The following is a 25,700-nucleotide window of genomic DNA, read 5'->3' as shown; positions in this document are numbered from 1 at the left end:
GGGACTAAGTATGTGCATGCATGCCTTGAGGGGTCTGCGTGTGCTCTGAGCTCGCATGTGCAGGACTGAGCATGTGAGTACACATGTAAGAAGGAACCTGCCAGTCCAGGCCAGTGGGGGAGGGGTGCGGGTCTGTAAGTCTGAACACGAGCGTGCCTGTGTGTAGCTCCCAGGTCTGGGCACACGGAGCCTGCCTGAGAGGTGCAGCTCACCTCTGTGAGAATGAGCATGTGTGCTGGCACCTGGGGACATCCCTTTGAGGATGTGTGTGCATGTCTTGGTGACTGTGAACATGTATGTGTGGGCGACTGTGGGTCTGAGCACAAGGACATGCTTGGGTGGAGCCGTGACACACACACTTCTGTGACCCTGAGCACAGGCCTGCACGTCCCTGAACCCCCATGTTTGTGCACGTGTGCACCTCGACCTTGCACATGGCTGACCTGAGCATGCATACATGCATGTAACTCCAGAACATCTGTGAGTAACTGCATGGCAGTGCATGCAGGGTCCTCAGGCCTGGGCACATGCATGTGCCTGTGAGCTGAGTGTGGACGTGGGATTCTGGACGTCTGAGGACACATGCATGGGTCTCAATGGCTTTGAGCACGTGTGTGTGTACATGCTTAGGCCTGAACATACACATGTATCATGTCTGTAATATGAGTGCTCCTAGGGGCCTGAGCATGTGCATGTTATTCTGAACATTTGGTGCATCTCTACAGGTGTGTGTGTGTCACAGGGTTTGCATATGAGCAGTGCTGAGCACATCATGTGCCTTGGTGCATGCGACACACTGCACGTGCACTTTTGTGTGGCTGAGCACACATGTGAGTATGGAGCAGTGGGTCTGAGCAGGGGCACTGGTGAGTCCATGGCCGTGTGCAGGAACATGTGGAGCTCTAAGCACACGTGTGCAAGACTGTGGCTCTGAGTACATGTGCATCTCTATGAGATTGCATGTGGATATGGATTTGTGCTGCTGTGGGTCTCAACGGCCATTCTGTGTACAAACGTCTGGGGTTCTGAGCACGTGTGTTTCTTAAGTTCTAAGCATGTCCGAGTCTCTGCTGGTGTGGGGATGAATGGCCTGCACTGTTCTAGGTTTGAACATATGTGTGCAAGTGGGCCCATGTGGGCTTGCTGGTAGGTCCATGTGTGCCTCTGGTCAGACGTGTGTGCATACGGATGTGTGCACATGTGGATGTGTGGCTCTGTGGGTCTGAGCCCGTGCACACTTCCCGTGTGTCTCAGCAGGTGCAAACTCAGACCCCTCCAGGGCCAGGCCCATCACAAGATGTGTGGGCTGGCCGGCTGGCACAGCGAGCGGCGGCGGCGGCCCGTTACCAACTACACAGTGCACGGCGCTCCGAAGGCACTCCCACTCAAAAGCACTTAAATGCTGTGTTCGTGAAACAATACCTTTTGACTGGGCTGCCAACCTCGGGTAAGATAACCACGTTAGATGATGGTCTCCCCAAGCTGGGGGCGGGGGTGTGGGGCCCGGGGCCTGCGCAGGGGCCCAGGTCAGGGGAAAGGGTGGAAAGGTGAGCAGGGATGACCCTAGGCTTCACACCTGGCCCCAGAGAGGAGGATCCGACAGGTGGGAGGGCAAATACCCTGGGCTCAGCCCCGGGGCAGCGGCTGTCTCTAAACTAACCAGGTGCCTCCACCTCTAACACTGACCCTGGAGCCCAAGGAGGCCGGGTCCTCTGCTAGACAAGAAGCCCCCCTGCCCTGGGGGCACAGGAAGGGCTCCAGATCAGCCCGGGGAATGCCGCCGTCGCCCTGGTTCTTGACTGGCCACCCCTCCCGGTGACAAGAATCCAACGTGCAGCATTTCAAGTGGCGTAAATGCGAGAGTGCAAACGCCCGCTCGCGTGGGGGACCGCCTGTGGCTCCCGCTGGTTTCCCCTGGGGGCTCGAGCGTGCGTTACGCCTTCTCTCCCCTCCTGTTTTTAAAGCCGGGCGCCAGGCTAGCCCACCCACCTATCCCTGCCCCCAACTTCTCTTCTTCTTCTGCCCCCACCCTCCCACCACTCAGCCCTCAGCCCTCTCCCGGGAAGAGCTGCCCAGCCATCCGTGCAGCCTACTTCGGCCCCTCCTCATTCCCCTGTCACACCCAGGCCCCTAACGGGACTGGGGGCTGGGGCTGGGCAGCTCGAACCTCGGTGCACTGTGTGCGGCTCTCGTGTGGTCGGTCCAATGCGCCTGCCTGCCTCTGCGTGATGGCCGTCTGGCCCAGCACTCCTCTCTGCAGGTCCAGGGAGAGCAGAGACACCTCTCACCCCGACAGTTCCCATCCCAGAGCGTGTGCACATGGGCACATGTGTGTAAACGCATGTGGTGGGGGCAAGGACCCCTTTCTCACGACCCACACGGCCCCTGGTCCCCTGAGCCCTATCCCAGGACTCTCATGGACCACCCATCACCCATCACAGCCACTCCGGCAGAGCCAGGCTCGAGGCCCTGTGCCCCCAGGGGAAACCCCGGTCAGTGATGAGTCAGAGGGGACAGGACACAGTGGGGGAGGAGTGCCGTGTGGAAGCTGCCAGGTGCCCGAAGCGATGGTGGAGTGTAAGGGCGCCCCCCGAGCCAAGACCCCCCAGTGAGGCAGGGGAGCAGCCCCAACAGAGGGGCCACCCGCGGTGGTGGGCTTCTGTTCCAGGCAGCATGGGCCCTGTGCTGTGGATGGGGAGGTCTGCCCAGCCTGGCAGCCCGAGCCCCCTCCAGGGCCCAGGGCCCAGGACCACTGGGAAGAGGCCCCCCAGCGCCGTCCTACCGGGGGCACGCAGAGGACGGTCGGACTTCGGCCTCTGGGTCTGGAGGCCTGCACCCCAGAAACCCCCAGACCGTGGTCTCTGGAAGCTGAGCTTCTGCTTGGAGGCTCCAGCCACACCCCTTCCATGGCTGTAGCCCACCCTCAGCCTAGGCATACCCCCTGGGCCTGGCACACCCATCCGAGCCCACCCACCGGGCCAGATTGTACCCAGGATGTACCCAGGGCACCCTGCCCGCCTCGGCAAACCACCTCACCTCCCTTACCCTGCACGTACCTGCCCCAACCTCTAGCTTTCCGGTACCAACAGCCCGCCCACTCCCAGGTAATCGGGAGAAGTTTCTGGACACCCAAGCAAGGCATGTGCGCTCCCGTGGGCTCATCCAGGCTGCCACTGAGGCCCATGCTCCCTGGATGGGGAGCCCGGTCCTTCCTCCATCCCCACTGCCAGCCTCAAGCACAGGGGCCTCAGCTCCTCGGCCACCCGCCCAGCCTGCGAGGATGAGCAGCCCTCGCACCCGCCGCGCCACTCCACGCCCCGCCCCGCCCCGCAGTTCTCAGTCGGCACTCCAGGCCCACCCCCACTCTGCCACTCTGGTCTCCCTCTGGGGCTGCCCCCTTGACTGCAGCTGGAAGGAGCACGCATAGGCTGGAATGCCACCCCCCGGAAACGCTTGCTCCCAGCCCTGCCCTCCCCCCACTATAACTCTCCCCTGGAAATCTGCCCCAGACCCCGGGTGCCAACATCCACAAGGGACCACCTGTCCGGCCAAGGGGTACCTCCTACCCCGCTCACGGCTGGGCATGGGGCCGCTGTGCGGTAACCGCCCTGGCCTGGCAGCGCTGGCAGAACGTCTGGCCCCCTCCCTGAGACTGGGGGTGAGGAGGCTCCAGGGTCCAGCAGGGACCTCCCCTACTAGTGACTGGGAGAACACCAGGCTCAGGGACTGATGGGAGTTGCAGTTCTGGACCCGAGAGCTGATGGGAGTTGTAGTTCCCAAACCCGCATTCCTCATCTCCTCCCCCCCAGGACTTATGGGAGTTGCAGTTACTCAACTTTCTAGGGAAAAGTCTCCCTGGTTCCCTCCCAGCACCCCTTGGCTCTTAACCCCAGGACCCCAAGCTAAGGACCTCACTACCTCTGAGGGCTGGGGCACCAGAAAGCCAGAAACTGCCTCTCCAGAGGGCTCTTGAGGGGCCAGGGGCGGGGCCCAGGAGGGAGGGCGGAGCTAAGAGGGGAAGCTGAGGCCTGGCAGCCGGCCCCTTGGGCTTGGGCCAGGTGGAAGGGACAGTCGCCCCTGCCTCCCGCCAGCGTCGCAGTGGGCCCCGGGGCAGGGGAGGGGGGAAAGGTACTCACCAGTACTGGGCTCACACTCCTCTAGGTCCTCGTCATCGCTCGGACACTCGGCCGAGGCCACCAGGAGGTCATCTGTGTTCTGAAGGGCGAGAGGAGGGGTGGGGAAAGAAGAGGGTTCCGGGCTGGGTCAGGAGACCCCCACAGCCACCGCGTGAGGTGTGGCATGGCACAGGGGACAGGGCCCTGGGCCGAGACACACACCCCGGCCCACGTCCAGCTCTCTCGTCACTTGGCGGGTGACTGAGGGCCTTCATTTCCCTCGTGGCAAAGGGAGACGACATAGCCCCTGCCCAACAGTGGCTCCCCATGGCCCCTGGGGATCGATGAGACAACAGCACGTCCAGACGTCTGGGGAGACTGGACGCCAGACCCGGGGCCTCAGGGCTGGAGCAAGGGGACCCAGGGACATCGGGGAGACAAGGCACCGGGCCCCCAGAGGCCGGCACGGGCAGGGGCAGGGGCAGGGGCAGGACCTGGAATTTGCTCGGCTGCAGCCTCACAACCCCATCACCCTCGTCTCTCTCCCAACCCCGTTCCACGAGCCGGGAACCAGGCTGCACACAATAATTAGGGCTGTGGTTGTCATGACAACGGGAGTCGACTTTGTCAGCATTTTCTCTCCTCCTGATCACAAAGAAAGAGAATCCCCGAGACGAGTGAGTGTAAGGGGGAGGGACCCGCAGAGGGGTGTCAGGGGAGAGACCTGGGGAGGGAAGCCCGGAGCCCAGGCTGGAAGGGAGACCGAGAGACTGACGGGCGCTGGAGACGCCCGGGGTGGGGGAGGGACGAGCGGGTTACACCCTGCCTCTTCCCCACCCCTGCTCTTCAGAGACCGCTGCCCTCCCCCACGGCCTCGGCGGGGCCCAGAGGACCCATCTGTAGTCTGCATCCTTGCCGCCTCCTCACCAGCCTCCCCTGTGGGGGCTTCTCCGGCACGGCCGTGACCCCTAGGGGTCCGACCCCTCTCTCCCACCTGATGGTCTGCCCATCGCCCTCCCACCGGACCCCGGTGGCCCTTCCAGCCTGTGTTTGGAGGGCCCTGGGTGTGTTGGGTGCCCAGCCTGGGGTAGAGCCAGGCCTTTCTCCCAGGGCAAGGCCTGGCAAGGGAACCCCGTCGGTGCACTGGGCAGTGAGGGCAGAGGGGAAGGAGGTCCGGGCTCGTCTCTCCTGCCTGGAGCTGGCCGGGTCTTGAGGGCCCAGCCCTCGCCCACAGAGGCTGAAGGCTGGCTCGTGCTGAAGGCAGGACACGTCCCCATGTGGCCCCCAGGCCCCTCTCTCACCCTGGGAGGACAGAGGTCCCTCTAGGCGCAGAGGCCCAACTGCCAGAGCAGTGCGGGAGGGAAGGAGCTTGGGCGGTGGGGGCAGGGTGACCGACCAAGGCCCCTGTGCCGGGCTGGAGCACTCCCCGCGCCGGCGGTCAGAAAACTCAGCCGGGCCCTTAGGCTGCCTCAGTGAGTCACACACGCTCAACGGCCTCAGCCACCAGGAAAGCCAGGCCTGCCCTGCCCCGGGGGGGTTTCGTTCTCCAGGTCCGGCACCTCCCCTGGGTGTGAGGGAAGATAAGCTCCAACCGCGGGCTTGCCCGGACCCGGAGACTGTCTGCATGGACACCCACTGAGAACACTGAGGCCTGCTACACGGCGGTGCCTGCTCAAGGTCGCGGCACTTGTGACAGCAAGGGACTGGACTTGCATTCCCACTGCAGGGACTCCAACCGTCAGGAGGAGGCTGCTCGCAGCCTCCACCGGTCCCCAGAGGGGTGCCGCCGCCACCCCCGGATGAACCTCGAGCCCCTCCCAGTGCTGTCACCTCTGTGCCGTGCCCAGAGCAATGCCATCCTGGTTCCATCTGCCTCCCGCTTGCTGCCCACGTGGCACTGAGCGTGGCTTTTGTTATGCAATGGGCAGGGGCGTCATTCCACCCTCACCCCGAGTCCAGACTTCCTCCCTCTTGGGTGGGGTGGTCCTCCCTGGTCCAGCTGGGGTACCAAACTTTCCCTCAACTCCGGGAATGGCCCCCTGGAAATGGTGGCCACCTTCATATCTGGGGTCACCAGAGCAAAGGACGCTTCGTGAAAGGAGACCTTGGCCCGCCTCGTCTGAACCACCACCATGACAAGGCCAGCAGCCTCCAGGATCCTGCCAGAGCCCTGGGGCCCTCCCCCCGATGCCACAGCACTACACAGATGTCAGCCCAGGCCCCCACCCGAAGCCCCAGCACTGGTCCGCCAGCTGGAGGGCCCTCACCTGGGTGGTGCTGTCCCTCAGCGTCGGGGAGCGGCCCCGGCGCGTGGTAGTAGTGGCCATGGTGGTGGTGGTCTCCATGATGGTGGTGGCCATGTCCGCCAGCAGGGTGGTGGCCGTGGTCTCCGCGCTGAGCAGCACAGACGGCCCCTCCCCCACCAGGCGCAGGTGGCCCTCGGTCCGCACGTTGGGGTCGCTCTCGGCGGCCAGCGCCAGCACCTTGAGCCCATTGTAGTAGAGGCCGGACACCTGGCCCTGGAAGGGGCGGCCCTGATCCCGGCCCCCAATCTTGATGGCAGCCTGGCTGTTGAAGATGGTCAGCTGGCGGCCTGGCGGGGAGGGGAGTGGGCGAGGGTGACAGACAGAGGAGGGACAGGCAGTGGCGGGGGGGGCGGGACCAGAAGAGGATGGGGAGAATGGAGAAGAGCCGGAGGAGGGGAGAGGAGTCAAGGTGGAAACCAGTGAGTGGGGTGGGGGGGGCGGAGAAACGAGGAGGGGGCAGACACCAAAGGGAAAGTCCTTGTCAGCCACAGCCCCCAACTCAGCCACGTGGGGACCCCAGGGGAGAAGGTCCCCAGGGCACACATGGGCTGGGAAGGGGGCCAGCTCCCCGCTCTCCCCACCATGCTCATGCCTCTGACCTTCCTATCCCCTCTCCTCGCCTGCTCCAGGAGCACCACACCCCCCCTCCTTTCCTTTCCCTATCTCCACCCCCGGCTCCCCCGAGCATCCCAAACCCAGCTCCGAGCCACGGAGCACTGAGAAGCAGCAGATAGAGCACATACAGAAGCAGAGACAGAGAAGGCGGCCGCCAGGCCCGAGGGTCAGTGCGTGTCAGGCAGAGAGGGAGGCGAGGCCCAGGGGTGGACGGGACAGTGCGTGGGAGGAGCACGGCGTGAGGGTGGGGGAAGCCACGAGGACCTCACTCTGCCCTCCTGGCCACCGCAAGGCCCTCTGACCTCTGGCCAGGCTCCCCTCTCTCCTCCTCCCCTCCAGGCCGGGCAGTGCCCGGGCATCAGGCCTTGGAGAGCAGAGGCCTTCCTCCCCGCCCGGATGTGCAAGCACAGAGCTGGAAAACGTTAAAGGGACCTTTCTTCGCTCACTGACAGCCGAAAACAAAAGCGCTCCAGCTCCAGTCTCACTACTCACTCAGCAGTTACACCTCCGAATTCCCACCTGGGTGGGCTTTTGCCGTTCTGTTTGTTTTTAATGGACCTGGGGGTCGGTTTAACCCTCTGAGTTTGTTGCTTTGGTTTGGTGTTTAGAAAAGATATTTATTATGTTTAAGTTTAGATTTAACTTTGGTTTTGGTGTTGCTTATTTTGGGGAGGGAGGGGCGCCGAACCACGACGCTACCCTCTGCTCCTCCGGGCCTTCAGCTGCGCTGGCTCTGGGGGATTTAAGACCTGGCTTAGCCCTTGTTAGCCTCTGGTTAGCGCCTCGTTAAAGATCTGGTTTAGAGTTAGGTGCTTGGAAGCCCTGCCCTGAGACCTGGGCTGAGGACAGTCCAACTTGTGAAACCCACACTGTCTTCGGAAACACGCGTGCCTGGGACGCCCACTCTTCTGCTTGGCCTCGGGCCAAAGCCCAGCCTCGGGTGCATCTGCACGGCCCCTCCGATCAGCCCCCTCCTCTCCTCCAGCACCTCCTCCTCTCCTCCAGCACCTCCTCGGGCCCTGGGGCGGTGCCTCCATCTCCCGAACGGGAGGACTGGAGCCCCGGACGCTGGGCACTAGTGAGTGGCGAGAAGGTTCGCAGCAGTCACACAGGGTTTGGGAAGGAAACGTCTCACAAAGAAACAACAGGTTTCTTTCTCGTGGGACTTCTCGGAGCCTTCAGGAAGCCAGCATCCCTGTGCCTCTCCACGGAGGAGGAGGAGGAGGCGGGACCTAGCCACTCCCAAGCGAGCTCACTTCACACGTCTCTTGACTGTGAAGCATCTCACGGGACTCATGCTTCACAGGACACGTTTTGGAACTGGAACACGGATTCACTCAATACATATTGATTGGGCACCTACCACATGCCAGGTGCTGACAGTGACATAACCCCTCCCAGGGTGCCAAGCGTGTTCTCCAGCATTCTCCTGCTCCTTACTGCTTTCATCCTCACGGCACCCCTCGTGAGAGATGCCGAGAGGGGGTCCCTGTCCCTTCCTCCCCAGAAGGAAACTGAGGCTCAGGAAGGTGTCGGCCCTCTTGACTAAGGCACGTAAAAGGAGAGTTCCTCTTTCCACAGCTGGGGAAACACTAGAATATTTAGCCTAACCCTTCACTTCATAAGAGAGGAACCAGGGGCCTAAAGGGAAGGTGTAAGCGCACAGCTGGGAGAGGACAGCTGGGGTTACCATCGCCAGGCTGAGCTCTGCCCCCATCTGGACCGCAAGTCCCACCCTGCCTCCCCCTCCACCCCCAAGGCCTGTCCTGCTCTCCCTACCCCCTGGGGTCACAAGTTGTCCCAGCCTCAGCCCAAGCTGCTCCCCTGGCCTCTCTGATTCCGGGAGAGGGAGGTGGGTAATGAAGAGGAAGCTCCGTGGGTTAGCAAACTTGGCCCCTGTGGCCCCACCGGCCATGAACTCCTCAAAGGGTTAAAGTTCGCCCCGCTGGAGAAAGCCACCCAGTGTGGCTGGGGGCTGTAGGTTTTAGCGATGTCTGTTACAGTCCCTTTAACTTTTTGTCCTGTTCCGGATTTATCACATCTGGTTATCAGCAAGTTTAGTCCCCGCTGGCTGCGTGGGGGGCTGGAAGTGGTGTTCGGGGGTTTTAGTTGGGGAAGGCCCCAGTGGACATTTAAAAGCACAGTTATCAGCTGGTTAGATGGAGGTTTAACAGTTATGCTTCCCCCCTAGAGTTTAGCCTTAGAGGTACAGAGCTCGCCCCCTCTCCGAAGGGAATGGGATGGCTTGGCCCTTGGCCCCAGCTTCCCTTGGTGACAAGTGGCCTTCGCCCTCACACCCAGCAGCGCCTCGCCACACACGGCCTCTCCTGAGAGCGAGTGCTCTGTCTTCAGACGCCCCAGTAGGGGGGCTCCCTGCTGCCCTCTCCCCTCGCCTCCCGCCCCCAGCCCTGCTACTTCTGGGTCGTGGGAGGCCTCCTGCAGACGTGGTCCTACAGCCACTTTCTTGGGGGGCGGCTTTTCCAGTAGGACCTGAAGCCCCCACGCTTTCCTTTCCTCTTCAGATGAAGTCTTCCTACCCTTCTCTGGATCCTAGAATCAGCACTTCCTGCTCCCCAAAGCCTTCCTGGTTCTCACGCACCGCAGCCCTCGGCTGGCCCTTGACGGAACCTCTGAGCTGACTCCCTCCCTCCCTCCTGCATTGCAGTCTGCTTTACTCGGTGGTTCAGGAGTCTCAGACTGTCCTAGTCTCATCTTAGGCTCAGAGGGAGACGAGAACTCTTGTAGGAAGTCCCCCACCCCTGCCCCAAACCGCCCCGCTACGAGACACAGACCCTCGACTACAGAGGGAAAGGGGGCCTCCTGGCGGGACAATGGTCCCTTCTCTAGGGGGTGGGCGATGGGGAAGGCGTGGATGGGGAAAGAGAGAGCTCTGCACCTTTAAGATAGTGTTTTTAAAGTTAATTAATTAATTAATTAATTAATTCTGGTTAATTACCTTTGTCGAGCAGCCACTCATCTACTACTCGACCAAGCCGGTAGGGGATTCTCTGTCTAGCAATCGCCAGGCGCTCGTTATCAAAGTTTCCTTGGAAAAGTTTAGAAAGACAGTAGGTTTCTCAGGCGGCGAAGTCCAAAGGAGTGAGAAGAGTAATTATGCATTTCTCAGGAGACTCAGAGAAGCAGCGACATCCGACGGACAGGGGCCAGGACCACCCGAGGCGGGAGAGGAAACGCTGGGTCCCTGGTCCTCCCGCCTCCTCCCCTAGGCTCCCAGCCAGAGCCAGCCCCACCCTGGGGGCAGGAGTGACCCAAAGAAAAAGACAGGGACAGAGAAGAAAAGGAAAGGGACAGGACAGAAAAGGCAGCCGGAAGGTCAAAGGTCAGAGGTGAGACAGGCTGGTCTGTGCTGAAGCTGTGGGCCCTCTGCCTTCCCGATCCCAGAGTGGGGCAGCAGGCGGGAGGGGCAGTTAGCAGGTTTAAGTCAGGGGGTGGGTGGCCTCTGCGGCCCAGCTGGTTACTGGTTTAGAGGGTGGTTTAGAAGTGGGAGGGGCAGGTTAAGCAGGGGTTTATGCGGCATTTAGGGGGGATGGGGTGGCCCGACACACTCGTTTAACAGTGAGATTTAAAAACCACTTCTCCAAGCTGGTCTCGGATCCCTTTACCTTCCTCGATCAACTCCCAGCTTTTCCCTCCCCTCCCACACCACCCCACACCCCCCGCCCCACCACCAGCTCCCACCTGCAACCTCCCAGCCCTGCCCTGAAGGCCCCCCAGCCCACCACCGCCCTCACTGTGGGCGTTCCAGGTCTCTCCCCCTGGTGGCCGCTCCTGTCTACCCGCACGGCCGCGGGGACCTCCCGGTGTGGTGCCTGGAGTGGCAGCTGGACCACCGCCCAGCAGCTCCACCCACCCCTCTTCCCTGCTCTCCCGGATCTCTGTGCCACTGCGCCTCCTCCTCCACCCAGCGCTCCAGCCCTGCCGGCACCCTCGGTCCTCCTCTGCCTGGTGGCACCCTGCTCTCCTCCTGCCCCCCCGCCCGTAGCTTCGCTCCAAGACCTTCAGGCTCCTCTCCGCCCTGTGGGCCCAGCCCAGCTCCTGACTGCCTCTCACTCACAAGCCCTTCTCCTCCAGGCTCTGCCCCCACACTCCCTAACCCACACCCTCTCGGTCCTTAGCTGGTCACCTGGATGTGCACCTGTCCCTCTCTCCACTCGCCATCCTGCAGGCCCTGCAGACAGGGAAGGAGGGTGAGTGTGTGTGTGTGTGTGTGTGTGTGTGTGTGTGTGTGGACAGAAGTTTGTCAGTGTGCCTGGGAGCTCTGCATACTCCTCCCTCAATGTGGGCTCTGGGTGATCCCAGTCGGCAGCCGTAGAAATGGCAACGATTTCCTCTGGGAGTCTGGCCACTCTTCCCTTGGAAACCACTTACACACTGTTCAGTAACACGCACTTTGGGTGGCGGAAGGCTTTCCCTCTCCTCTCTCACCGCACAGCTGCGCTCGCCTGCCCAGCAACGCCCGGACCTGGGCCCGGGCCCAGGACTGCCTACAGACACCTCCCTTGAACGAGCCCACCACACGTGTGCACGGCAGTACACACCCCCTAGGTGATTATGAGGCCACAAGACACTGCCTTCCCTACATATTCAGGTCATTTGCGTTTCAGTCAAAAATGGATCATTTGTTCATTTAGTCACTCAACAAACATTTCTTGAGTGCCTGCTCTGTTCCCACTGCTGGGTACAAGAGATGGAAAGGTGAAGGCCTGGTCCTGGCCCAACAGGAGCCCCAACCAAGCCAGAGAGACTGGCAAGTAACTAACTAGCTGTGTTCGGTGTTCTGTTACAGGTAGCACAGGGCACCCCATCCTGGGGGTCAGGGTGGGGGTGGGAGGGGCCAAAGAAGACACTGAAGGAGGAGAGGAGGAGTCAGGCAGGGGAGGGAGGGAGGGGAAGCACATGTGCTGAGGCAGAGGGGCGGGAGGCATTCAGGGACCTACCTGCCCTGGGGTACTTTGTGTGTGTGTGTGTGTGTGTGTGTGTCCGTGTGTGCCCTGAGAGGGAAGGAAGGACACACACTGCCTCACTGCGCTCATAAGGATTCTAACACAAGCTGTTTGCTGAGCCCTTCCTCTACGCCATGCCATTCTAGCGCTTGCCTTGGCTCATCTCAGGAATTCTCAAGGGACCACCATGAGGTGGGTGTTATGCCCACTGACAGAGGTGGACGCTGAGATTCAGAGAGGCTAGAAGACTCTGCAAGGCCATGCAGCTGGTCAGGAGGAGATCCTGGACTGCAAGCCAGGTCCTGCCGACTCGAGGTCTCTGAACTCTGTCTCTGGGCTCCCTGAGCATCCGGGCACCGGGGCTCTCCGCCCCTGCACGCAGCTAACCTGGCCAGCTGCTGACCTGGCCCGCTGCTGTGGTTCAGGATGACACTCGACTTCCGCAGAGGACCTGCTCACAGTGCACACAGGTGGCCACAGGGCCCTGGGGTTCCTCTCTTTGCAGGTGAGGGGGCACCAGCAGTCTTTGCCACCCCGCCCGGACAGGGTCCCTGAGCAGGGGGGGACAGGCATGACTCCTTCAGCCCTGCCTCTGGCCTGCTGGACTCCGTGGGGAGAAACTCGGGACCTGAGTTGTGACTCCACGTGGTGAGGCCTTCATGCCACCTCCCCACCGCAGTCCAGCCCCGTCCAGAGAAGCCTGATGACCACAGGGCACTCGCACCCACACCGCCTGGCCGTCAGCGTCTGCACACGTGTGGGACTTAGCATGGGCGTGCTTATGTGTCTAAGCGGCCTCACCCACGTCCCGGGCCCTGGTGCAGGCTGGGGTCCAAGGCAGGGCTTTTATTTCTCGTGTCTGTCTGACCAGAGGAACAGGTGTTTGCAGCCAACTGGGTGTCCGGGGTTGGGCCGGGTGTCCATCAGCCTCTGTGTTCATCAGGGGGCCGTGTGGCCCTCCAGGCCCGGGCGCTGCCCGAGAAGGTCCGGGTACAAGCTCACATGGGCGGGCTCTGTGAGTTGTGAGCCCACACGGGCGCCTTCCTTCCGGCCTGAGCGGGCCCGTGAGGGTTTGCACGCCCGCACCGTTCCCTGTCTTTCTGCCCGCGCTCGTCTCGGTCAGCGTGGGGCAGCTTCTCCGCCTCCTCCTCAGCTGTCATTTCTCCCTGAGAGAGGGACCGGGCCGTGCACGCCCTCTGCTTCTCAGGCAGCCCCCAGGTACGCGGCGGCAGCGTCTCTGAGCCCACGTCTCCACGTCTGCGTTTCTGTGTCTCCCTGCGGTGACTCAGGTTCCCCTCCCTCTTCATCTCCCGCACTGGGGCCCCTTCCTCTCCTCCAGAGGCTCCGTCCGCCTCCCGTCTCACGGGCTGGGCCTGCGCGACAGCGTCTCCATCTCTCTGCGCGTCGCTCCAGGAGCCGCCTCCGCCTTTGCTGGTGTCTCGGGACTGTTTCCCTACCGCTCGGTCGCTGCTCCTCCGGCTCACCCTCTGTCTGAGGCTCTTTCTCTGCCGCCCTCCATATCTCACCGGGTCTCTGCCTCCTCGTTTCTTCCACGTCCTCGACCCTGTCCCTCCCCTGCGCTCCTCAGACCTTGGTTTGTCCTCGGCCACCGCGGCTGTCACGCCACTGAGCTGGGTCTGTTTGCACTGCTGTGCTTGTCCCTCCCTGCCGACACTGTGGACCCCCCGCCGGCAGGGTTGTGTCCCAGTCACCTCTGGGTCCCCAGGGCCTAGCACGGGACCCGATACCTAGCAGGTGGTCAATAACGGTATGTGGAATGCACTTGACCTTATTTTTTTCACTCTTTTCACCCGTCTCTCTATCCCTTACCCCCTTGAGACATTGGGGTCCCTTGTCCCTGGGTCTCCATGGTTACTTCTCTTCCTTTATCTAGATCTCTGATATGGATCTTTGATTTGCTCTTTGTAAGGACCATGGTCTGCTCCTTGGTTCTGTCCTTGGGAACAGCTCTGCCTACTTGCCAAGATAAGTTCTGAGTGATTTCCGAATCTTCCCTCCGTGATTTCTGCATCTGCCTCCCCGTCTCCACCTGTGCCTGAGCTCCGAACTCATTCTTTCCTCACTTGTGTCTCTCTGTTCCTACCCTTCCTCCTCTTCTCCCTCGGCCCCCACCTGGACCCAGGCCTTACCGCTCAGCCCCGCCCTCTGCCTCCTGGTTCCCACACTCCAAGGACCACATCTGCCCAGCCCTGCAAAGCCCAGCCCCGCAAATCCCGCCGGTTTTCTTTAGCCACGCCCATCCTGTCCCACCCCCAAGCCACACCTCCTCCACGCTCCCAGGCCACCTACCTGCTGGGTACCGCTCATTGACTGGCCAGCTGTCCACCTGCAGGGTGGCGTTGCCACCGCTTCTAGTGAAGCGCACCACGTGGTATTTGCCGTCGCTCACGATGGCGTTGGGCTCGTCGATGGTGATGTCGTCCGTGCCCACGTTAAAGATCACCCCCACGGTGCCCTGGTCCTGAAGACAGAAAACTAGAGGTGAGCGACTGGGAGGGAGCAACTGCTCACTCCTTCTAGAAATCTACCCGTGATCACCACTGGCCCAGCTCCAGGGCGCTGCACAGCCTGACAACACACCTCCCCCAGTCACGCTTTTACTGGGCCCAGCCCCAGGCTCCGGAGAGGTCCTGCGAGGGGAACCCTGCAGGGCCACGCGAGACACAGGTCAGGAAGGGGGACAGCCTCCCCGAGGTGCGCCAGGCTCTCTCCGGGCGCAGTCCGCACGTGCTCTCTTCATCCCCACAGTGACCCTCTCGGGAAGCTTGCAGCCCCCCCATTTCACTGAGGAGGAAACCAAAGCTCGGGAGGTTAAGTAACACCCCCAAATCTCACAGCTCATGAGAAAGGAGCCCCAGATCGAAACTTTGTTGGTCTGACTCCAAAGCCAAGGCTCTCTCCCCCCGCCAGCTGGTCTTGGGAGACACTGACTCAAACGGTTGGGGCACGGGGTGGGCAGACCCTGGCACAGGCTCCCTCGGGCCCCCTGGGTCACACGGTCACGGGGACCGGACCACCACAGAACACACTGCGCTCCCGGGGTCTTCCTGAAAGACCGTCCCCGTCCTCCCCGGGCCCCTGGAACCACCTCCTGCACCCCCTGGAGCTGAGCAGCTTGGTGGCCCTGGGGGCGGGGATAGGGCGGCTCACAGATGTGGCAGCGATTGGGGGCTGCAGAGTTGGGGGGCAGGAGAGTTGGAGGGCAGGATGTGCAGCTGCAGCTCGCCTGGAAACCTACACCCCATCCCGTCCCCACTTGTGAGTCCAGTTCTCCTAGGACCTGGGAAAGCCACACACACACACACACACACACACACACACAGAGTCATACACGCATGCGGCACCTCTCCTCAGAGGCAGCAAAGCAGGGAAACTGAGGCTGGGCTTGCCTAACAGAGTACTAGCCAGCCCCACCCATCCCCCACCCACCGCTGGTAACATCTCCGGGAGCGGAGTGCTCGACGGCTCCCACGCACGTGAGGGGAACAGCCGCGGCAACGCAGCACTATTGTTAGCAGCAGCGTCCCCCCGCAGAGCGTCGCCCCTTGGATGCCTCTGAGGGGCTCCCCCCATGAGGCTCAGCTGGGCAGGGACGGTGGTCAAGGGGCAGGTGCAGTCTGCCAGCCGGGCGGGCAGAGGGCCAGCCGGGGCAGCTGGAAGCAGGACACCTGGGTTTCCCAGGAGGCAGCCGGGCTCAGAGCCCTGCACTCCGGGGGAGCGGCAGCTCCCCAGAGCTGCTCCCGACGTGAAGTCAGTTGTCACTTCTGTTAAAGTCATTAATTCCTAATTCCCCAATTACCTCATTAGGCGGCGGTGGGGAGAACGCGGCCGCTCCTACAGCAAATAATTATGGGAGTCAAAATTAATTTGGCAAAGTGGAGCGACGCTTTATTAGAAACGTCAAATTGCTTTTCTCTTATTTTGCTGCCGCCTCCCCACTCTCTGCGAGCTGCTAATGACGCTGTGGTGGGAGCTGATGTGTCACCGGGGGGGAGGGAGCCTGGGGGCTGCTCCCCAGGGGCTGCGGCCCATCTGGCGCCCAACTCTCCCCCGGGAGCTGGCCCCTCTCGTGGCTCCCGCGTTTCCTCCAGGGCCCCCACCCCCCACCGGGCTCCCCACCCAAGCGCCAGGCACCCGCTCCTCCCTGCCCTCAGCAGCACCGGGCACCGGGCCTTGTTCCCCGCCAACCCTGCACCGGGCAGGGCCTGGGGGCAACGGCTGGGAGGGGAAAGGAGGCCTCTTCCCCCCGCACTCCGTTCCCGTACCCTTTCTCCTTAGCGCTTGCCCTAAACCTACAGGCACAGAGACACGCAGAAGGTGTCCAATAGGCAGACACGGGATGCCCGTGGATCAACATACCCAGGGGGGTGACCCCAGACGACATCAGCCAGCACAGGGGCATCAGCTGACAGCGAGTGCTTCCTGAGGGCTGGGCAATGATGGCCTAGGTGCCTCACACACACACACCGTCTCGTTTAAGCCTCCCAGCATCCCTCCGTCCCCCCGCTGTGCCACTACGCAGACGAGAACACTGAGGCTCGGAGAGGGGAGGTGGCTGCACAAAGGCAGAGCGAGGACGTGGCGGAGCTGGGACTCAAGCCCAGGCCCCCTGCTCCCCAGTCACACACAGCCTCTCAGGACTGGGGAGCAAGACCAGCGGCCCCCGGTCACAGGAAGGGGCACAGAAGCAGAGTCCCACCTGCCCTGTGTGGCCAGGAGACCGAAACCACAGCAGCCAGCACTCCGCCAGGAAACGCAAATACAGGGCGACACACCTGCCACAGAACACAGTCCCTCCCATCATCCCTCACGGCACCCCACGGTCACACCGCCACTCCCGACACAGTCACCATGCCCCCGCTGTCACTCACACACACTGTCTCGCTCGCCAGGCACGGAACTCCTGGGCTGTCTCCCCGGGCTACTCCTCACTCTGCACCCCTTTCCTCTGCGCACCCTGCCTGTCCTCCCCCCCTACCCAGGCGGCCAGCAGCTGCCACTTCCACTCCAGCTCCACTCTGCCCACAGGACACCTCTCCCCACACCTCCCTCCTTCGCTGCCTGGTGCTGGGGGAAGGGTGGGCAGCCATGGGACCCTAGGAAGCTGCTGTGTGAGGAGGGGCCAGTAGCCACCGCTCCAATCAGATGGGGGTGGCCGGAGCCCAAACAAGCCTTCTCCCCGGCTTCCCTGCTCCCCTAAAAGCCCGGGGGCTCCTGTGTGGACCTTTCTGGCACACAGAGCCTGGCCTGCCTGCGTCCCCCTCCCAGCTCGGGGGTCCTGGCCAGGTCAGCACGGGGGCTGCGGGCAGGGAAAGGAGCGGCAGTGAAGGGCTGTATAGGTGGAAACAGGGACCGAGGGCAGAGCCCCAGGGGCTGGAGCCGTGGGGAGGAGACAGGGGAGAGGCCGAGCACAGAAACAAGAAGGAGCAAGGCCAGAGGCCACAGGGAAGGGTGCAGGTCAGAGCCAGAGGTGGGGAACGAGCGCGGGAAGGACAGGGCCCGCCTGAGGACTCGGTCTAGGGCGAAAACTCTGAGGACAGCAGCGGCGGGCACGGCAGGAGGCTGAGAGGGAGGCACTGGGAAGGAGCGGAGGGGGAGGGGGGAAGTGGGCCCTGGGGGGAGCTGGGCAGAGAGAGGCAGAGTGGGGTGGGACCGGAGGTCAAGGTGCAGACGTGGCGCTGGACCTAGAGGTCAGAGCAGAGTGAGCACAGCCAGAGGGTCTGTAGGGGTGGCAGGGTCAGAGGCGGCTGGGAGAGCAAAGGTCATAGAAACAGAGGTCAAGGGCAGGGCAGAGGCGAAGCCCAAGGGTGGGCTGCTTGGGGCAGGGAGGGGGCAGGAGGGCAGCAGGGACAGGTGCAGGACACAGCGGCTGCCGTAGGCAATTCTAGGAGTGAGCAGGCAGCAGCCCCGGGCAGCCACGGACGCGGGGACATTTCTGAAGGCCGAGGAACGGCCTGGAAGACTCAAGGAGGCCCTTGACTGCATTTGGAAAGGTCAGAAGACACAGGTGGTCTCAAGGAGTGGAGCACAGGGCACTTCCCATCAGCAGGGTGACTCTGGGAGTCTCGTGAACAACCAGGAGGGGAAGGGGCCTCAGAGGCGGAACTACTGAGCAGAAACTGCAGGAATCGGGGAGCAGAGGTTCCGAGGGCTTCGCTCAAGGGGAAGATTTGGGGGGCTGACCCCACGGCAATGACGGGACGGGGCGGTCGGGTCTGGGGGAAGAGGGCTGGAGGCCCGGAGGCCCGGGCCCCGGGTCCTTACGATGTGCAGCTGCAGGTAGTCTCCGAGGCCCGAGGCGCTGTCCACCCGCACCAGCACAGCGCTCCGCTGGTGCGTGCTGAAGCCCACGGCCAGGCGGTCCATCCTCGTGCTCGGCCGGTCATTGGGGGGCCACGTGTAGGTGATGAGCGCTCCCCCCTTCCCAAAGATGTAAGTGGTCCCGGCTGCGGAGAGAAGGAAAGGGAGAGAGAGATGTCACATCAGGGGGACAGACCAGCAGGCCCTCCGGGGCCGTGACGACAGCACTGGGACCCCAGGCTCAGGGTGCGGAGCCACAGCCAGCCGGGGTGCCCACAGCAGCCCCAGGCGCTGCGGTCCCGGGGGGCCGGCTGGCAGGCGAGTGCCCGGGTGAGAGCTGTGCGCGCAGGGACAGATGTAGCTGCCTCATCCAGAACTCTGCCTTAATTACAGCAGAACAGAGGTAACGGAGGGCGCGCGACAGAGAGACAGCGAGCCCACAGAGAGGTTGCAGGCGGACCAGGAGGACTTCCGGGGGCAGGGAGGACCCCCGGGGCCTGAGCCTGACCAGCCTGGCTTCTCCCAGGGCCGGCAGAGGGGGCAGGTCCAAGGTGTGTGCCTCTGCGGGGCCAGAGCCCAGCAGGCACCCCGGCGCAAGGAGCCCCGGGCGAGGGCAGGAGGAGGAGCAGGGGCTGCGTTCCGTTCTGACTCACCGCCCGTAGGCTGGCACCCTCCCAACGCCTGCCCCCCCCGCCCCAGCCCCTGGAAATCCTGGTCCTGGTTTGCCCAGCACTCCCTGCTTCTGCTCACAACTAGGGGGCTGCCTGGGTCCCCAAACCAGGGGGTCCTGCAGCCCTGCCCAGAAGAGAAGAGACAGACATGGGAGAGGGGGACATGGGGGGGGGAGGACGACTGAGACTGACAGCCAGAGAAAGAAGAAGGCAGAGAGACAGATGGACAGAGAGGGGCAGAGAGGGGTGTAGGTGAGAGAAAGCGGGAGAGTGGGAGCCAGAGACGAAGGCTCCTTCTCCCTGCCCTCCCCCACCCCACCCTCTCTCCCCCTGTCTCCTCTTCTCCATCAGGCTGCCGGGGGCGGGTGTGAGGTCCCTAACGATCTCAGCCCCAAAATAGACCCCATTAGTCTCCACGTTCCCTCCTGCAGCTGACTGGCTTCCCTGGGGGCAGGGGTGGGGGGCTGGTCCCCCCAGTCTCCAGGAAGGCAGCCTCGTCCGTCCGGAAGTCCTGGAGGACCAGTGCTCTGGGGCCTCCAGAGAAGGGGGACGACACTCCCGCGTTCCTCAGAACCCAAATGGAGCAGATGAGAGTCGTAAAATGCTTAATTAAATAATTAGCTACTAATGACTCCTCTCAAAGCACTTCTTGGAGGGAGAGGGGTTCAAGGGGGATTTACCCGGAGAGGGCAGATGGGGCCAGAGGGCACAGGTCTGGAGGAGACTGGGAGCAAAGTGGGGCCGGGGAGGTGGCCGAGCTCGGGGTGGGGCGGAAACCCCGGGGTCCGGGGGCTGGGCTCCGCGCGGGGCGGGAGGAGCGGACCTGCGCTGCCAAGGTGGCCGCCCAGCCGCTGGCACTCGGGCCGGGCGCCTCCAGCACCTGCAGGTCTCTCCCCCCGGGGGCTCGGCAGCCCCACTGTAGTCAGGCAATGTAGTTGAGAGATAGGGGACTCTAGCCCAGGAAGTCCCCAGGCCCCCCAGAAAGAGTGGGCTCCCAAGAGCGTTGGAGGGAGGCGCCATCTGCTGTCCGAGGGAGGGCTGAGCAGGGCAGGCTGCAGCCTGGGTCCCGGAGAGGCGGGCGGTGGGGCCAGCAGGAGCTGTTCCCCAGGGCACTTGCCGTGATGCCCTCCCCCCCCGCCCCCAGGCAGGGCCAGGGAGGAGAGAGGATCCCGGAGGCAGGACGGGAGTGAGAGAACCAACCACCTGGACGTCTAATAACTGACATCTCGCCACGGCGCGTGTCCAGGAAGAGCCTCTGGCAGACAGAGGGGGCCAGGCGTCCCTCCTACCCGGGGCCCTGAAGAGCCAGTGCTGAGAGCTGATTCCTCGGTGTGAGACACCCCCAAGGCTCGGGTGGAGAGCAGGACGGGAGCAGGGTGCAGAGGGAGCCCACCCAGCGTGGGCCACCTGCCTGGAGAGGGCAGGGCCCGAAGGCCGGAGGCAGGGTACGCTTCCGCCAGTAGTGATAGTCTCTCCACTCCCAATGCAGCGCTCTGGAAAATCGGCTGTTTCCATGGCAACCATAATACCCAGGGTCCTCCCTACTCCTTCCACTTACTCGCAACCGCGTGGGCAAATTTGGGGCTGGGGAGGAACAGGGGAGCTAAGATGCTGACCTTCCTCCACAACACCCCCCCACCTCCCTGACCAGAGACTGCTGCCTCTTCACCCCCTGGGCTCCGAGGTCTCCCAGTGAAGACAGGAGGGGCGTATGGGGTTTATGGGGCCCTCAAACCAGCAAAGGAAGTGCCATCTGCCCGAGGCCTGCTCCCAAACCTCCCAGGTCACGGGGAAAGGAGGCTCTTTCTTCTCACTGCACACCACCCTGGGGCGAGCCCTGCCTGAGCCCAGGGAGCCCCCGAGGGGCAGGCAGCCGGATGTCCCACTGGGCAGCGAGGCCCGAGGGACCAGAGGCGGAGTTGGCGCTGCGAGCCCCAGGCCCCATGACATACGTGCCCGGCGACACACCCACGGGCCCCACAGCGACACACAGGCGAAGGGAAGGTGCACCGAGCCGCACACAGAGACCCGGCGTGGAGAGGCGGACCCCCCGCCCCGGAGATACGAAGCCACCGGCGCCGTGGGGGTGAGCGCACAAAGGCAGAGCAGCCGGCGAGGGCAGAGGCCGGCACGTGCAGGGCCTGAGGGCGCACGGGTCCTGCCCCCGAGACCCAGGGCGTGCGGGCCGCCCGCCCACGGCCTCCCCGTTTCCCAGCCCCAGAGCCAGGCCCCCCGGGGATTTATGGCCCAGCTGGTCCCACAGTGCAGCCAGTTTATTAAGCTGGGCGAACCTGTAAAAGCCTAAGGGCGTGTATTACACTGGGGGCGGGGAAAGATCCAGTGGAGAGAAATACTTCCAGGGCCGAGGAGATGAAGGATGAATGGTTTATTGGACTGGGGCGGCAGTAATCACCCTGGAGAGACGTTTCTCTCCCCGGCCCCAGCTCCCGCCAGAGGGCACAGAGGGCCAGGTAGAGAGGACAGCCGGACTGGGGGGCAGGGGAGGTGTCTCTGCCAAGTGCCCCCTGGTGGGACCCTCCAGGGCCTCCGGGGCCTCTCGCCTCTGGCCCCACAAGCTGTCCTCTGCCCTGGCCACCAGACAGAGTCCCAGCAGAAGGCACAGAGACAGGGTGTCCAGGACTCCCGACCACCCCTAGAACCTCCGAAAGGCTCTGGAAGGGGCCTCGGAGTAGAGAGGGGCCTAAGCCAAGACGCGGGTGTTGCGCTGGGGTGGCCCAGACCGCGGGTTCTGGTCTCCCCAGGAAACCACTGGTGAGCGACCTCGTGCATCCCGCTGCAGGGCTGCCGCACCCCCCCACCCCCCCGCAAAGCCCAAGACGGGAGTGTTCTGGTCCTCCACCCAAAGGCCTGGGGCTGGCACCTTCTTCCTGCACCCAGCACAGTCCCTTCGATGCCTCCTAGACCCAGAAACTCACTGATCCGGTGCAACAGTCTAAACGACCAAGAATCTTCCACGGAGTTCCCACACACCTGCACTCCAGAAGAAACCACCACCCACCATTAGTGATGGTTAGCTAACCCAGACCCAAACAACACAATCATCTCGTGCGAACACCCGGTGCGGCGACGCGCCTGTGGCTACAACTGCCTGCGCAGACCCTCCACCTGCCCACCCTCCTGCAGCACCAGAAGCCACGACAAAGACCTTCTCGTGGATCTAGAGTCACGGGAGAACAGAACGTCCCACACAATCTAGAAAAGCCACGCTCCTCCCAGGTGCCCGCGGGCCACCGCAGCTCCTGTACCCAGGCCCTCGCAGCCCAGGGGGGGCCTCCACAGACCCAGTCGAGGGGCTCAGCTCTCTCCCGGTCTAGAATCCCAGAGCGACAGACGGCCCCTTCCTTGTGCAAGCCCATTCCTGGCCATAAACCATCCAGTCACAAAGATCCAAGACAGCACACCCACGTCCAGAATCCAAATGAACGCCAGCCCCCTTCATGAGCTGGAGGGATGAATCCGGAACCCCTGGAAGCTACTGACCCAGAGCTGAGCTGGGGGCGACCCCTCCATCCCTGGCTTCGGAGGGGACCAGAAACAAAGGCCGGGGCCCCGAAGAGCTCCTCAAGGACTCTGAAACCAGCCCTGGGGCCAGGGACCAGGAGAGTGTCACCTCTCGGGCCCTTTTTAGGACCCAGGCGTCCTGGTCCCAGAGCCTAGACCAACATCGGGTGCGGGAGTGTCAGGGGCATCTGGAGAGTGGGAGGGATGTTATGTAACGGGGGGGGGGGGTCAATGGAGGAAAGGCTGGAGGGAAGGAGGGAAGGAGGGAAGGAAGGCCGGAGGAAACTCAGTGAGACCCCAGGAGAGGGGAAGCGGAGAGGCAGAGGCACGAGGAGAGGCCCCCATGCTGCGGGGCAGAGAGGAAAGGTCTCCCCTGGCCTAGAAAGGTCTCCCAAGCTGGCCTCCTCCTCCAGCCAGGCCTGAGGCCCCACGAGAAGCTTGCCCTCTGCTGCCCCCACCCCATGGCTAAGGTGAGCGGAGGCGGGGTTCGGCCCTGGCACGTAGGCCCCTCTCTACTCTTCTCTCTGCCCTCTGGCCCTCCCCGCTCGCACTGGGCCCAACCCTTCCCCGGCCCTCCACTCCGTCTCCCGCCGCCCGCCACCTTCCATTCCGGTCCTGGGCGCCCTCCAGCTCCCCCTCTGCTTCCACGTGGCGCTGGGCGGACATTGGCCCTCTTGGGGCCGTTCTCCTCCTCTGCCCAGCAAGCGAGGGGCCACCTCTGAGACAATCCCAACACCAACATACCATAGGGGGCCCCCCTAACGCTCTTTCCTCCATTTTCTCGCCTTCTTTCTCCGCTCTGCCCATCCTGACTCCAGAGCCCAGGCCCCTCCTTCCAATCTGCTCGTCCTCCTGGGCCAGCGCCTCTCTCCCTGCCCTTCCTCTCTCACCAGTGCTCCTCTCCACCCCGCGACGCTCTCCCCCAACACCCCGGCCCGGCCCTCTTCCCTCGCCCCTCTGTGCCTCTCCTCCTGGCCCAGAAAGACCGTGTCCTCTCCGGGTCACTTTGGGGGCAACACTGGGCCTGACGGGCGCCCGAGGGGACAATGAAGAGGAGGGAGGAAGGCACAGAGGACCATGGAACTCATGGGAAGAGAGAGTGGAGTGCGGGCTGGGCGAGGGGAAGAAGAGAGGAGACGGGAGGGTGCGGCGTGGCGAGGACCCCGCAGGGACGGAGGCCAGGCCAGACGAGGCTCTGCCGGCGGAGAGAGAAGGAGGCAACGAAGAGGAGGCTGGAAGGGGCCACTCCCGGGAACCGGATGAGGAGAGCAGAGACATAGAAAACGAGAGGAAGATGAAGTAGAAGAAAAGCAATGAAGAGTAGAAGGGGGTGGGAAGTGGTGGGGGAACCAAGACTGGGAAGCGAGGGTGAACAGATGAAGATCAGTAATGGGGGGGCGGAGACGAGCGCAGAAATGGAGGCCGCGGTGGGAAGAGGCGAGGACCCAGACACGGAAGACGACGGAGGAACAGAAATGAGCGGGAAAACGAGAGGCGATGGCCGAGCGGGAACGGGCGGCCAATGGGAGCGCGGGTGCTGGAAGGGCGAGGGCGCGGCTGGGAGAGAGGATGGGGGTCCAGGTAAACGATGCCGGGAGCACAAAGATGTCGGAGCGCCAGGATGGGAGGCCATGGGGGCACAGAGACGGGAGGTGACGAGAGGACACGTGTAAGAGGAGACGAGAGTCTGGGGGTGGAAAGCGGTGGAGGTACGGGAACGCGAAGCGATGGAGGGCTGAGACGGGGGCCACAGATGGCATGTGACAAAGCATGAAGGTGGGAGGTGACTGGGGCCAAGGTGGGAGGCGGTGAGTGGGGCCGCGTCGGAGGTGAGCATGTGCAGAGGCGGGAGGTGAGAGAGGCAGAGAAATGGAGGCAAAGGGGCGGTCCTGTGGAGGGTGACAGCGGGGCCCACAGACAGGCGGTGACGCGGTGCCCCGAGAGGGCAAGTGGTGAGCGGGCTGGAGTGGCAGCTGAGGGGTCCCCAGGACGGGAGGCGACAGGAACTCGGTGATGGCCTGGGAAGCAGGGACTGGAATGGAACATGATGGAGTCTGCCATGGACATGAAGTAGAACGTGAAGAGGGACAGACATGGGAGCAGTGACAGGGCGCGCAGAGAGTGGAGGTCGTGGGGGTGCGGCGGTGGAGGCACGGAGAACACGGGGCCAGAGACGGAAGGCAGCAGGTGCAGAGACAGGGAGAGACCGCAGGCAAAGAACCCGGAGGGCCCAGGACGTGAAGTGACCAGGGGACTGAGATGGGAGGGGATGGCGGGCAGAATCCAGGAGAGGTGACAGAGGGCAGAAACGGAAGGGGGTGGGGGTGGAGAGCAAAGGTGAAGTGGGTTTTGAGATGGGATAGTGAGGGGCCGAGGACAGGTGACAGTAGCGGAAAGCCATGGGGACCGACAGGAGAGCGTGGGGAAGGCAGCTCCAAGTCACAGGGCCGCAGAGGGGAGAGGTGCTGGAGACCAGCAGTGGCCAGCGGACGTGGGGCGGAGATGCAGACGTGCGGGCGGAGAGGCAGGGAATGAGGCCGAGAGAACGAGGGGACAATGGAGGGGGGACTGGGGGTGCTGGTGGTGGAAGGACAGTGACGGGGAAGAAGGGAAGGTTGCCGGGGGGACGGGGGACAGGCAGAGGCAGGTAAGACGGCGGGGAGAGGAGGCGACGGGACATGTCCGAGGCTGAGCTGACAGATGGGCACAGAGGCGGGAGGGTGGTTGCAGGCGGACAAAGGTAAGAAGATAATGGGGTACACAGATGCTAGAGCAGCGACGGGAAGGTGAGGGTGAGGGTGAGGGGGAGGTGGAGGTAAGCCGGGTGGAGAGAGAAGCGGCAGGGACGGAGGAAGTGGTGAGGAAGAGAGCCTGGGGAAGGGAGAGCAGCCGAGGGGGAAGGACGGGGCTGGGGACGGAGCCCTGACGGGCATAGCAAGCCAGAGGCCGGGATGAGGAGGTGAAGGTGAGGCAAGGAATGACCGTGGGGAAGACAGAGATGAGGTGATAAAGAGATGGGGGCAGGGTTGTGATGGAGAGGCGAGGGTGGGGCTGGGAACAGGGGAGCTGGAGATGGGAGGTGAGGGGGCGCGGGCCGCAAAGCGGAGGGACGGGGCCTCGGGCACACAGGCTGGGGTGCGGCCCGCGGGGGCCAGGGCCGCGCACACCAGCGGCCCGGGGGCCAGC

General features: G+C 63.3%; 1 protein-coding gene across 25 annotated transcripts in view; it reads right to left on the bottom strand.

The window, feature by feature from the left end:
- NRXN2 (neurexin 2) overlaps window positions 1-25,700 on the bottom strand; it is a 103,657-nt gene that overhangs the window by 6,895 nt on the left and 71,062 nt on the right. For 16 of the 25 annotated variants that reach the window (XM_045855002.1, XM_045855003.1, XM_045855004.1 and 13 more), the window contains 5 exons: window positions 18,286-18,467; window positions 14,311-14,482; window positions 9,993-10,082; window positions 6,383-6,708; window positions 4,137-4,215 (listed from right to left, as the gene is read on the bottom strand). In XM_045855002.1, coding sequence (XP_045710958.1) covers window positions 4,137-4,215; window positions 6,383-6,708; window positions 9,993-10,082; window positions 14,311-14,482; window positions 18,286-18,467 — 849 coding nt within the window. The remainder of the gene's footprint in view (window positions 1-4,136; window positions 4,216-6,382; window positions 6,709-9,992; window positions 10,083-14,310; window positions 14,483-18,285; window positions 18,468-25,700) is intronic. The other 9 variants (XM_045855005.1, XM_045855006.1, XM_045855014.1 and 6 more) reach the window with 1 other exon arrangement.

The sequence above is a fragment of the Phyllostomus hastatus genome, unplaced genomic scaffold (genome assembly GCF_019186645.2).
Source record: "Phyllostomus hastatus isolate PE091 unplaced genomic scaffold, TTU_PhHast_1.1 phas_scaffold_11, whole genome shotgun sequence".
Classification (NCBI taxonomy): domain Eukaryota; kingdom Metazoa; phylum Chordata; class Mammalia; order Chiroptera; family Phyllostomidae; genus Phyllostomus; species Phyllostomus hastatus.
This window is presented reverse-complemented; position numbering and strand designations above follow the sequence as displayed.